This window comes from Schistocerca serialis, chromosome 5 (assembly GCF_023864345.2).
Source record: "Schistocerca serialis cubense isolate TAMUIC-IGC-003099 chromosome 5, iqSchSeri2.2, whole genome shotgun sequence".
Taxonomy (NCBI): Eukaryota; Metazoa; Arthropoda; class Insecta; order Orthoptera; family Acrididae; genus Schistocerca; species Schistocerca serialis.
This window is the reverse complement of record NC_064642.1, coordinates 495,523,561-495,537,917: the sequence shown is the minus strand read 5'-3', so window position 1 is coordinate 495,537,917 and position 14,357 is coordinate 495,523,561. Positions and strand designations below refer to the sequence as shown.

Sequence of the window (14,357 nt, the reverse complement as noted above, 5' to 3'; positions counted from 1 at the left end):
AAGTTCAACCATTTAATTGACTTATTTAACACCAAGTAACTGACAAAATCCATTTACAAAATATGTCCTGAGAACATTTTAAAACCATATGTTGCTGATAGCAAGTTTAGTTTCATAGTGGATTCCCGAGGCAGAAAAACTGATACTGTCCTGCATGATGATATGCTTATAGATGACAAGGGTCAACTGACTTGTTGGGTTAAGTAATACTGCCAAACTGTATACCTGTGTGTCAGGCATGTGATGTTTATTTTTTTGCCAAGTTAAAAACATTATTTTGAGGCTTCATAATTGCAGTTCAAATCAAAATTAATTTCTGAAAAAGAACTATTTTTTAATGTAAACGAATTCACCTTATTAACCATCATATACCCATCAATTTTAACACAGAGAAAATTATATATAAAAAAGGAAGAGTCAAACACACATCCTCTGCTTCTAGCAGCACTTTTTCCAAAGTGTATTAACCTGATTGGTAATTAAGCAACAGTAATAAAAAATGGTCTCCAGCTCCATATCTGAAGTAATACATTTTAAGTTTAAGTAGTACGTTTTAAGCTTAACATATATTTTATAATATCAGATGGTCAAAGTGCAATGAATGTTACATACTCTGTCTGCAACTCCACCTGGCAGAATTGTTTTTACAACAACGCCAGTGCTACGTCCTCCAATGATCCCAAATCCAAGACCTGAGCCATCATTGATCAGGTCAATAATTTCGACCTGAGCCCACTCTGTGTTCAGCTGTAACAGACAAATAAGATGAGAAAATGGGTCAGTTTCTTAGATATATGGTATATTTCATTTTTACAATACACTACAGCTTAACATCAAATATCAGTGTTGCACTCAGTTCCACAAACTGAATAGCCTTACCTAACAATATACACTGTGCAATCTAATTTAACTCACATGATAGGTCGTATCTTAAGAGCTGGTCTTACTACTTAACCTGAAATACAGAAAAATTGAAGCTACCACATCCAACTGCAAGTACAAATTGAAAGTCTTTGAATAAGCTCATTAAACAAGGAGCATACTATTGTTACATTATTACAAACATTTTACTAAGGCCATCAGAACACATTAAGAAAGAAGGAAAGAAAGATCTAGCTGAGAAATAAAAACATAATGTAGTTTCTGTAACGACAAAGTTGTGTCAGGGGAGAAGAAATTATTTCTAGACAAAGTCTCCACCACTCAGACACACAGAAATAATAAATGTGTATTGAAGTTAAGATTACAAAATCTAATTAAGGCTAACACTCAGCTTTCTGTAACCAAAAATCCTCCTAGATGCTTGGAGATTAGACCATTTTCGCAACAAGGGAAAATGTGGATGATTCATACACTGTACTTAACAAATACAAGCAGATATTAATACTGAAAGAAATAGAGGGACTGTATGAATTCCACTTGTAGCATGGGTCTTATTATGTGCCAGCAGTGTAGCAATTTGTGAGTCAATAATTTCCTTTAATATCTGACAAGGTCTTCATCTGATTTACTGTTACTTCTACAAAATATGTCAACATTTTCAAAGTAATTTTCCTGGTTTAATACAAACCCATGGCCATAAACTGAAAGAGCTTCAAGATTTATTTTATTTTTTTAAATCACTGCTTCTTTGTGATACAGTACAGACTAAATTACTGTGAGAGCAACTCAGAATGTGTGACTTACACACACATCATAGGAGGCCACTTAGTGTGAGCAGAGATCCAGGGCATAATGGCTCTCACTGCAAACTCTGCATGTTTGACACACAGTGTATATGTCGTGAGAAAATGTATACATCAGAATGGTCCTCTTGGCTCAAGTATTTGAAGCTGTTGGATCAACATAACACCTGTAGTAACTAGAGATCTTGTGGCATGCTGAAGGTTATCTTTCTCCCGTCAGACTGAGTATCATTTGCTACTAGAGGTTATTTTCTATGCCTGTTAACCTGTCATTCATTCTTCCTCACACAATGGTACTGCTTGATTTGGCAAGTATGTGGTCTTGCCTACTGCAAATAAACACAGTGTGCTGTTCAAGGATGAGTCGTAGTTTAGACTGGAGATTTGTTCTAACTGCCTGTTCATCTGGGGTGTCCCTAGGATACATTACAACTCTGCTAACATTATTTAATGGGATGAATATGGTTGTGGCACCAATATTTTTACTCAGGTCAGCATCATGTTAGGAGCATGTAGGTCACTAACTGCATTTTCTAGGAGCACTAAGATGGCTAAGGTTTTTGCGGATGCTGGCCTGTAACGTGGCGTTGATGATCCTTGATTCCATATGATGCGTAATAATGCCTGTCCACAAAGGGCTCTTGCTCACATACCTGGAAGACGAAAATATCACACATACAGAGTGAAAAACTCACCCACTTTCCAAAATCTGATCGAACAGGTGTACAACATGAAAAGCTGCAGTCCTAATAGCATTATCACAGATCATTTATGAGCTCTGGAAGAGGCTTGTCCAGTGATTGGAGGCATTACTGTAACACATACTAGACAATCTTATCAACAATATTTAAAGATGGTATGTACATTTGACAGCACAAAAAGCAGGTCACCCCTGAATTTCAATGTGTAGGCCGCACCTGACAGTATGCAAGCAGCATAGCATAGTTGTGTCGCAGGTCATCTACACCCTCTGAAGTATATTCATTTGATTATACACAACTGCTACAACAAGAGACCACTTGAGAGCACTGCTCATTATGGCAGTCTGTCTGGATATAAACTAATACCATGACACAACAAATATTAGAAAAAACGTTATTAGAATGAGACACTCCCTAATACTTGAAAATTAAATTTCATTACAATAACTGACATTGCAGAAGTCTTATCACACTCATTAAATGGCAAGACAAGTTGTTGCTCGTGATCCAAATTTGAAGCCAATGTTAACCGAACAAAGCTTGCATGTCTGATCGAGAAACGACTAGGCATAAAGAGACATAAAATATCAAAGTGTTCACCAGTATCAGTTTACAATGCCAAATGTCTGAACATGGTAATAATTGATGATACACTTAGTACTGCACTGGGAACCCCGTAAAGCTTATATTGCAACTGAAAAGTAACCATGAAAGGTAAGTAATAAAGTGCAATGCACAAGTGTGTAATGCCAGGAAGTAAAGACATGGTGATGGATGGAGAGTAGAACCCAATACCCACCGTAGGAATTGTTAACTAAGCACACTCAAATGTCAGATATTAAATACATTCTTCAATAGTCTGATATTGGAACCTGAAATTATGATAAAATGATTTTTGCCTGGAAGGGATTTGAACCCAACACCTTTCCCTATTGTCTTAGAGCTATGAATAGATATCAAATATTTATCATTTGTTCACCAGTAATGAGATGTGCACATGTTCAGCTAGAGGTAACACAACGCTGCCAAGGACTCCATCCCGCACATATAATCGTTGCTCATCCCACAACTATCAAATTCTCTTTCACCAGTAGTTAGGATCTCGCCGTTTCTAGAGACCTGGAGGAGTTTGGCATCATGAGGAAACAACAAAATGATGGGACAGAATCATCCCAAAGGGTTCAAATCCAGAGTAAAATTTGTATCCGAGCTCAAATCCCAGTATAGTGCCAATATTTTCAAAATATAAAGGTCACTTAAAATAAGAAATGAAGGTCCTGCGATCTTACATGATGACAGGTTTGTGAACTAAAATAACACTACTAGTATAAGAAAAATTACTAGAAAGTGAGTTTCTGCAAGCAGCAACTACCGTCTCTCACAGCTAAAATTAATCCAACTCTGTTCCAGTCAGTAATGAATGGACATGTTTAATGTTGATCTGGAACCACAGCAGAGTGCTGTGTTCTTTACTTGGTGTTACTGGAGGCGAAGAGAGTATATTTGCGGCTATATGTGTGTTAAGAAATTATTCAGATAGTGTCGGGAGATGAAATTGTAATAATCATGAGGGATGTGAATTCGATACTAGGAAAAAAAAAGAAAAGGAAAAGTAGTAGGTGAACATGGAATGGGGGTAAGGAATGAAAGAGGAAGCTGCCTGGCAGAATTTTGCACAGACCATAACTTAATCATAGCTAACACTTGGTTTAAGAATCATGAAAGAAGGTTGTACACGTGGAAAAGGCCTGAAGACAGTGGAAGGTTTCAGATAGATTATATAATGGTAAGACAGAGATTTAGGAACCAGGTTTTCAATTCTAAGACTTTCCAGGGGCAGATGTGGACTCTGACCACAATCTATTGGTTATGAACTGTAGATCAAAGCTGAAGACACTGCAAAAAGGTGGGAATTTAAGGAGATGGGACCTGCATAAACTAACTTAACCAGAGGTTGTACAGAGTTTCAGGGAGAGCATAATGGAACAATTGACAGGAATGGGGGGAATAAATACAGTAGAAGAAGAATGGGTAGCTTTGAGAGTTGAAATAGTGAAGGCACCAGAGGATGAAGTGAGTAAAAAGAGGGGGCTAGTAGAAATCATCGGGTAACAGAAGAGATATTGAATTTGACTGATGAAAGGAGAAAATATAAAAATGCAATAAATGCAGCAGGCACAAAATAATACAAACGTCTCAAAAATGAGATCAACAGGAACTGCAAAATGGGTAAGCAGGGATGGCTAGAGGACAAATATAAGGACGTAGATGGATATATCACTAGGGGTAAGATAGATATTGCCTACAGGAAAATTAAAGAAACCATTGGAGAAAAGAGAACCACTTGTATGAATATCATGAGCTCAGATGGAAATTCAGTTCTAACCAAAGAAGGGAACCCAGAAAGATGGAAGGAGTATATAGAGGGTCTATACAAGAGTGATGTACTTGAGGGCAATATTATTGGAATGGAAGAGGATGTAAGAGAAGATGAAATGGGAGATATGATACTGCGTGAAGAATTTGACAGAACACTGAAAGATCTAAGTCGAAACAAGGCCCAGGGAGTAGTAGACAACATTCCATTAGAACTGCTGACAGCCTAACGAGAGCCAGCCCTGACAAAACTCTACTATCAAGTGGGCAAGATGTATGACACAGTCATAATACCCTCAGACTTCAAGAAGAATAGAATTATTCCAATCCCAAAGAATGCAGGGATTGACAGGTGTGGAAATTAGTGAACTATCAGCTTAATAAGTCATGGGTGCAAAATACTGACACGAATTCTTAACAGACGAGTGGAAAAACTGGTAGAAGCCAACCTTGAGGAAAATTGGTTTGGATTCTGTAGAAATGTTGGAACACATGAGGCAATACTGACCCTACAACTTATCTTAGAAGATGGATTAAGGAAGGCAAACCTAAGTTTCTAGCATTTGTAGACTTAGAGAAAACCTTTGATGATGGTGACTGGAACACTGTCATTCAAATTCTGAAAGTGGCAGGGGTCAAACAGAGAGAGCGAAACGTTATTCACAATTTGTACAGAAACCAGATGGCAGTTATAAGAGTCGAGGGGCATGAAAGGGAAGCAGTGTTTGGGAAGGGAGTGAGACAGGTTTGTAGCCTATCCCCGATGTTATTCAATCTATATATTGAGTAAGCAGTAAAGGAAACAAAAGAAAAATTTGCAGTTGGAATTAAAATCCACAGAGAAGAAATAGAAACTTCGATGTTTGCCGATGACATTGTAATTCTGTTAGAGACAGCAAAGGACCTGGAAGAGTAGTTGAACGGAATGGATAATGTCTTGAAAGGTGGCTACAAGATGGAACATCAATAAAAGCAAAACAAGGATAATGGAATTTAGTCAAATTAAATTAATTCTCAATTAAATTACGAAATGAGACACTGAAGGTAGTAGATGAGTTTTGCTATTTGGGGAGCAAAATAACTGATGAAGGTCGAAGTAGAGAGGATATAAAATGTAGACTGGCAATGGCAAGAAAAGCGTTTCTGAAGAAGAGAAATTTGTTAACATCGATTATAGATTTAAATGTCAGGAAGTCTTTTCTAAAAGTATTTGTATGGAGTGTAGCAATTTCTTTTTTAACCTTGCTGTTCTGTTTGGATCTATATGACCCGAAATGGTAATAAAGATCGTTTCTTATTACTTAAATGTCAAAATAACTTTATGAAATTTGGTGACTTTGTCTGAAAATGCAAGGTCAACATGTGGTTAAAAAAGTTTTAAAATATTTTGGGTCATCTGGTCATATACCTCAAAAGTTATGTACGTAATGTTCAGATCAGTGTGACCCGACCTTAATATGATTACTCTGAAGTCAAGTACTTTCTGGTTGTCTCACACTTTATAGTAGTAACAACATTCATTGTTCATACTTATTCCCAACATTCAACGAGTCAACAAGCAATATTCAACAAGTCAACAAAGGCGCTTCATTTACAACAATGGACTTGTCATTGCAACTTGTCAACTGCTCGAATTATCCGTTGTTTTTGCTCAGTTTGTGTTCTCTATCGTTTGTGATCAGTCTGAATTGTGACAACATGGAAATTTTCATTGACTGATTCTGAGTGTAAAGAATTAGTAAATAGCTCAACAGACGATCATCTGAAAGCAAGTGTTCTAACGACACTGACGACAGTCCACAGCCTGTTCAAAGTAGTGTACAGACTTCTATTTCTACAAAGGGGAATACTGTATTGTATTGTATGTTAACCGGAGACCTAGAAACGACGGAGAGGCTCCGTCTCCGCCGCAGCTGCAGTGGTCCACAACCCCACGACGACTACCGCAGTCCATTTCACCCCTCGTCCGCCCCACACCGAACCCAGGTTTATTGTGCGGTTCGGCCCCCGATGGGCCCCCCAGGGAACGTCTCATACCAGACGAGTGTAACCCCTATGTTTGCGTGGTAGAGTAACGTTGCTGTACGCGTACGCGGAGAACTTGTTTGCGCAGCAATCTCTGACATAGTGTAACTGAGGCGGAATAAGGGGAACCAGCCCGCATTCGCCGAGGCAGATGGAAAACCGCCTAAAAACCATCCACAGAATGGACGGTTCACCAGACCTCGACACAAATCCGTCGGGCGGATTCGTGCCGCCTGGAAAAAGGGGAATATAGAATGTTAGTTGCAACCACCAGCACAACACGGCCGCCTTCCTGCTTCGACCATCATCAGGAGTACCCCGGGAGTTACCGCATATGCAAGCAGCAGAATAGGTGATGTAAAAAGTTCATTTGAAGTATTATTTTCTACAGCACTTCAGAATGAAATAAAAGAGACGCCAAGTATTGAGGGGCAACGAGTTTTGATAAGCAATGGCCAAACGTTGATGATTCTCTTCTTCAGACACACTTGGGCCCCTATTCCTGGCGAGGATATATCGCTCACAAGGGGAATCTACAAAAAGTTTGTGGGATAAGAATAATAGCCGGAATATATTTCGAGCAACCATGTCCCTAGAAACATAGCGCATCTTGCGATTTGATAATTAATCCACAAGAGATGAAAGACGACGTGCGGATAAACTCGCCACAATTCGCAATAACTGGGAGAAGTGGTTAGACGTCCTTGCTAAACCGTATAACCCAGGGGAAAATGTGAACGTCGACGATCCACTGGTAGCATTTAGAGACAGCTGTCCATTCTAGCAGCACATCCCAAGCAAACCGCCAAAATATGGGATCGAGATATCGACTCTGTGTGAAAACAAATCTTCGTATGTTCTGAAAGTCCAAATTAATACAGGAAAGCAGAGTGGAGCAGCACCAGGAAAACATCGGGGAATGATAGTTGTTGCTGATCTTACCTCTGATTTGCGAGTTCAGAATGTAACACGTGACAACTTTTTACGTCATACAATTTAGGACAGCTGCTCTTGAAAAGGAAACTGGCAACGTGAGCCAGAGCTTCCAGAAGATATGACTCACACGGAGGTTCATAGTTCCGCATTTTACTTCACAAATGACACCACGGAGATCAATTATACTAGGTGTGTTCAAGAAGAAACCGAACTTTTGCTGTATCAGCTTTACTGGTTATTGTACAACATTTTAAGCACTGTCCTCTTCAAAATAGTCCCCTCTACTGGCAATACACCGTTCCCATCGTTTCTTCCAGTTTTGGAACGCCTCCTGGAACACATTTTGTGGGATGGCGCGCATGTTTCTCGTCGCATTGTCCTGCATCTCCTATATAGTTTGAAAACGACGTCCTTTCAATGTGTTGTTCAGTTGGGGAAACAGGAAAAAGTCTGTGGGGTTAGGTCCAGAGAATACTGTACATGGGGCACAACGGGAATGTGTTGTTTTGCGAGATATATGTAAAAAATAGATAGATAGATACATGGATCCCCCCCATGAACCATGGACCTTGCCGTTGGTGGGGAGGCTTGCGTGCCTCAGCGATACAGATAGCCGTACCGTAGGTGCAACCACAACGGAGGGGTATCTGTTGAGAGGCCAGACAAACGTGTGGTTCCTGAAGAGGGGCAGCAGCCTTTTCAGTAGTTGCAAGGGCAACAGTCTGGATGATTGACTGATCTGGCCTTGTAACAATAACCAAAACGGCCTTGCTGTGCTGGTACTGCGAACGGCTGAAAGCAAGGGGAAACTACAGCCGTAATTTTTCCCGAGGGCATGCAGCTTTACTGTATGATTACATGATGATGGCGTCCTCTTGGGTAAAATATTCCGGAGGTAAAATAGTCCCCCATTCGGATCTCCGGGCGGGGACTACCCAAGAGGATGTCATTATCAGGAGAAAGAAAACTGGCGTTCTACGGATCGGAGCGTGGAATGTCAGATCCCTTAATCGGGCAGGTAGGTTAGAAAATTTAAAAAGGGAAATGGATAGGTTAAAGTTAGATATAGTGGGAATTAGTGAAGTTCGGTGGCAGGAGGAACAAGACTTCTGGTCAGGTGACTACAGGATTATAAACACAAAATCAAATAGGGGTAATGCAGGAGTAGGTTTAATAATGAATAGGAAAATAGGAATGCGGGTAAGCTACTACAAACAGCATAGTGAACGCATTATTGTGGCCAAGATAGATACGAAGCCCACGCCTACTACAGTAGTACAAGTTTATATGCCAACTAGCTCTGCAGATGACGAAGAAATTGAAGAAATGTATGATGAAATAAAAGAAATTATTCAGATTGTGAAGGGAGACGAAAATTTAATAGTCATGGGTGACTGGAATTCGAGTGTAGGAAAAGGGAGAGAAGGAAACATAGTAGGTGAATATGGATTGGGGGACAGAAATGAAAGAGGAAGCCGCCTGGTCGAATTTTGCACAGAGCACAACATAATCATAACTAACACTTGGTTTAAGAATCATGAAAGAAGGTTGTATACATGGAAGAACCCTGGAGATACTAAAAGGTATCAGATAGATTATATAATGGTAAGACAGAGATTTAGGAACCAGGTTTTAAATTGTAAGACATTTCCAGGGGCAGATGTGGACTCTGACCACAATCTATTGGTTATGACCTGTAGATTAAAACTGAAGAAACTGCAAAAAGGTGGGAATTTAAGGAGATGGGACCTGGATAAACTAAAAGAACCAGAGGTTGTACAGAGATTCAGGGAGAGCATAAGGGAGCAATTGACAGGAATGGGGGAAATAAATACAGTAGAAGAAGAATGGGTAGCTTTGAGTGATGAAGTAGTGAAGGCAGCAGAGGATCAAGTAGGTAAAAAGACGAGGGCTAGTAGAAATCCTTGGGTAATAGAAGAAATATTGAATTTAATTGATGAAAGGAGAAAATATAAAAATGCAGTAAGTGAAACAGGCAAAAAGGAATACAAACGTCTCAAAAATGAGATCGACAGGAAGTGCAAAATGGCCAAGCAGGGATGGCTAGAGGACAAATGTAAGGATGTAGAGGCCTATCTCACTAGGGGTAAGATAGATACCGCCTATAGGAAAATTAAAGAGACCTTTGGAGATAAGAGAACGACTTGTATGAATATCAAGAGCTCAGATGGAAACCCAGTTCTAAGCAAAGAAGGGAAAGCAGAAAGGTGGAAGGAGTATATAGAGGGTCTATACAAGGGCGATGTACTTGAGGACAATATTATGGAAATGGAAGAGGATGTAGATGAAGATGAAATGGGTGATACGATACTGCGTGAAGAGTTTGACAGAGCACTGAAAGACCTGAGTCGAAAGAAGGCCCCCGGAGTAGACAATATTCCATTGGAACTACGGACGGCCGTGGGAGAGCCAGTCCTGACAAAACTCTACCATCTGGTGAGCAAGATGTATGAAACAGGCGAAATACCCTCAGACTTCAAGAAGAATATAATAATTCCAATCCCAAAGAAAGCAGGTGTTGACAGATGTGAAAATTACCGAACTATCAGCTTAATAAGTCACAGCTGCAAAATACTAACACGAATTCTTTACAGACGAATGGAAAAACTAGTAGAAGCCAACCTCGGGGAAGATCAGTTTGGATTCCGTAGAAACACTGGAACACGTGAGGCAATACTGACCTTACGACTTATCTTAGAAGAAAGATTAAGGAAAGGCAAACCTACGTTTCTAGCATTTGTAGACTTAGAGAAAGCTTTTGACAATGTTGACTGGAATACTCTCTTTCAAATTCTAAAGGTGGCAGGGGTAAATTACAGGGAGCGAAAGGCTATTTACAATTTGTACAGAAACCAGATGGCAGTTATATGAGTCGAGGGACATGAAAGGGAAGCAGTGGTTGGGAAGGGAGTAAGACAGGGTTGTAGCCTCTCCCCGATGTTGTTCAATCTGTATATTGAGCAAGCAGTAAAGGAAACAAAAGAAAAATTCGGAGTAGGTATTAAAATTCATGGAGAAGAAATAAAAACTTTGAGGTTCGCCGATGACATTGTAATTCTGTCAGAGACAGCAAAGGACTTGGAAGAGCAGTTGAATGGAATGGACAGTGTCTTGAAAGGAGCATATAAGATGAACATCAACAAAAGCAAAACAAGGATAATGGAATGTAGTCTAATTAAGCCGGGTGATGCTGAGGGAATTAGATTAGGAAATGAGACACTTAAAGTAGTAAAGGAGTTTTGCTATTTGGGGAGCAAAATAACTGATGATGGTCGAAGTAGAGAGGATATAAAATGTAGGCTGGCAATGGCAAGGAAAGCGTTTCTGAAGAAGAGAAATTTGTTAACATCCAGTATTGATTTAAGTGTCAGGAAGTCATTTCTGAAAGTATTCGTATGGAATGTAGCCATGTATGGAAGTGAAACATGGACGATAAATAGTTTGGACAAGAAGAGAATAGAAGCTTTCGAAATGTGGTGCTACAGAAGAATGCTGAAGATTAGATGGGTAGATCACATAACTAATGAGGAAGTATTGAATAGGATTGGGGAGAAGAGAAGTTTGTGGCACAACTTGACCAGAAGAAGGGATCGGTTGGTAGGACATGTTCTGAGGCATCAAGGGATCACCAATTTAGTATTGGAGGGCAGCGTGGAGGGTAAAAATCGTAGAGGGAGACCAAGAGATGAATACACTAAGCAGATTCAGAAGGATGTAGGTTGCAGTAGGTACTGGGAGATGAAAAAGCTTGCACAGGATAGAGTAGCATGGAGAGCTGCATCAAACCAGTCTCAGGACTGAAGACCACAACAACAACAACAGATACATGGATTTTCCGTTCACTGTAAGAATAAACCTGATGTAAACAAACACAAACGTGATGATTGGTCAGAAGCCGTAGCAAACATACACTTGTGTTGTTATGCTCTTGCAAGTACGTCCTACTTATGTATTACATATAATATTACTAAGTTACGTTAGATGAAAGTTTAAGATATCCAAATGAATTAACAACCATCAACGTTTTTCTTAATCACCCCTTAGTTACGTAGCTTTTATTTCAAAATTCGTGTATTGTCACAGCCTCTGAACAGTTGTGTTCTGATTGTCGCGCTTTAAATACGCAGTATGAAAATGGCCTTTTGGAATTTAAGGAGATGGGACCTGGATAAACTGAAAGAACTAGAGGTTGTACACAGTTTCAGGGAGAGCATAAAGGGAAAAATTGACAGGAATGGGAGAAAGAAATACAGTAGAAGAAGAATGGGTAGCTTTGAGGGATGAAGCGGTGAAGGCAGCAGAGGAGCACGTAGGTAAAAAGACGAGGGCTAGTAGAAATCCTTTGGTAACAGAAGAAATATTGAATTTAATTGATGAAAGGAGAAAATATAAAAATGCAGTAAATGAAGCAGGCAAAGAGGAATACAAACGTCTCAAAAATTAGCTCGACAGGAAGTGCAAAATGGGTAAGCAGGGATGGCTAGAGGACAAATGTAAGGACGTAGATGGATATATCACTAGGGGTAAGATAGATACTGCCTACAGGAAAATTAAAGAAACCTTTGGAGAAAAGAGAACGACTTGTATGAATATCATGAGCTCAGATGGAAATTCAGTTCTAACCAAAGAAGGGAACCCAGAAAGATGGAAGGAGTATATAGAGGGTCTATACAAGAGTGATGTACTTGAGGGCAATATTATTGAAATGGAAGAGGATGTAAGAGAAGATGAAATGGGTGATGTGATACTGCGTGAAGAGTTTGACATAGCACTGAAAGACCTGAGTCGCAACAAAGCTCCGGGAGTAGACAACATTCCATTAGAACTACTGACAGTCTTGGGAGAGCCAGTCCTGACAAAACTCTACCATCTGGTAAGCAAGATGTATGAAACAGGCGAAATACCCTCAGACTTCAAGAAGAATATAATAATTCCAATCCCAAAGAAAGCAGGTGTTGACAGATGTGAAAATTACCGAACTATCGGTTTAATAAGTCACAGCTGCAAAATACTAACACGAATTCTTCACAGACTAATGGAAAAACTAGTAGAAGCCGACCTTGGAGAAGATCAGTTTGGATTCCGTAGAAATATTGGAACACGTGAGGCAATACTGACCCTACGACTTATCTTAGGAGCTAGATTAAGGAAAGACAAACCTACGTTCCTAGCATTAGTAGACCTAGAGAAAGCTTTTGACAATGTTGACTGGAATTCTCTCTTTCAAATTCTGAAGGTGGCAGGGGTAAAATACAGGGAGCAAAAGGCTATTTACAACTTGTACAGAAACCAGATGGCAGTTATAAGAGTTGAGGGACATGAAAGGGAAGCAGTGATTGGGAAGGGAGTGAGACAGGGTTGTAGCCTCTCCCCGATGTTGTTCAATCTGTATATTGAGCAAGCAGTAAAGGAAACAAAAGAAAAAATTCGGAGTAGGTATTAAAATCCATGGAGAAGATATAAAAACTTTAAGGTTCGCCGATGAAGTTGTAATTCTGTCTCAGACAGCAAAGGACGTGGAAGAGCAGTTGAACGGAATGGATAGTGTCTTGAAAGGAGGATATAAGATGAACATCAACAAAAGCATTACAAGGATAATGGAATGTAGTCGAATTAAGTCGGGTGATGCTGAGGGAATTAGATTAGGAAATGAGACACTTAAAGTAGTAAAGGAGTTCTGCTATTTGGGGAGCAAAATAACTGATGATGGTCGAAGTAGAGAGGATATAAAATGTAGGCTGGCAATGACAAGGAAAGCATTTCTGAAGAAGAGAAATTTGTTAACATCGAGTATAGTTTTAAGTGTCAAGAAGTCATTTCTGAAAGTATTTGTATAGAGTGTAGCCATGTATGGAAGTGAAACATGGACGATAAATAGTTTGGACAAAAAGAAAATAGAAGCTTTCGAAATGTGGTGCTACAGAAGAATGCTGAAGATTATATGGGTAGATCACATAACCAATGAGGAAGTATTGAATAGGGTTGGGGAGAAGTTTGTGGTACAACTTGACTAGAAGAAGGGATCGGTTGGTAGGACATGTTCTGAGGCATCAAGGGATCACCAGTTTAGTATTGGAGGGCAGCGTGGAGGGTAAAAATCGTACAGGGAGACCAACAGATGAATACACTAAACAGATACAGAAGGATGTAGGTTGCAGTAGGTACTGGGAGATGAAGAAGCTTGCACAGGATAGAGTAGCATGGAGAGTTGCATCATACCAGTCTCAGGGCTGAAGACCACAACAACAACATGAAAATGGCTAAGGGTGCTTCCTATTCCATATTGAAACACGCGTATGGGACATAGTTAAAAAGTGCCGAGATACAGGTTGTTCTTAATGTTTGTCATAAATTTACAGAGCTAATCGGCTTTGATGTAGGCGCTTCAGTCCAGAACCGCGCGACTGCTACGGTCGCAGGTTTGAATCCTGCCTCGGGCATGGATGTGTGTGATATCCTCAGGTTAAAGTAGTTCTAAGTTCTAGGGGACTGATGACCTCAGATGTTAGGTCCCATAGTGCTCAAAGGCATTTGAACCATTTAATCGGCTTTGAAGTTCTCAGAGGGACTATATTATATACAGTTGAGAGACAAATGCACATTCGTGAACAGC

General features: G+C 39.8%; 1 protein-coding gene across 3 annotated transcripts in view; it reads right to left on the bottom strand.

Moving 5' to 3' along the window:
* The window catches only part of LOC126482282 (patj homolog), a 520,071-nt gene that overhangs the window by 85,690 nt on the left and 420,024 nt on the right, over positions 1-14,357 (bottom strand). For all 3 annotated transcript variants that reach the window (XM_050106268.1, XM_050106267.1, XM_050106269.1), the window contains one exon: positions 613-747. In XM_050106268.1, the coding sequence (XP_049962225.1) occupies positions 613-747 (135 nt within the window). The remainder of the gene's footprint in view (positions 1-612; positions 748-14,357) is intronic.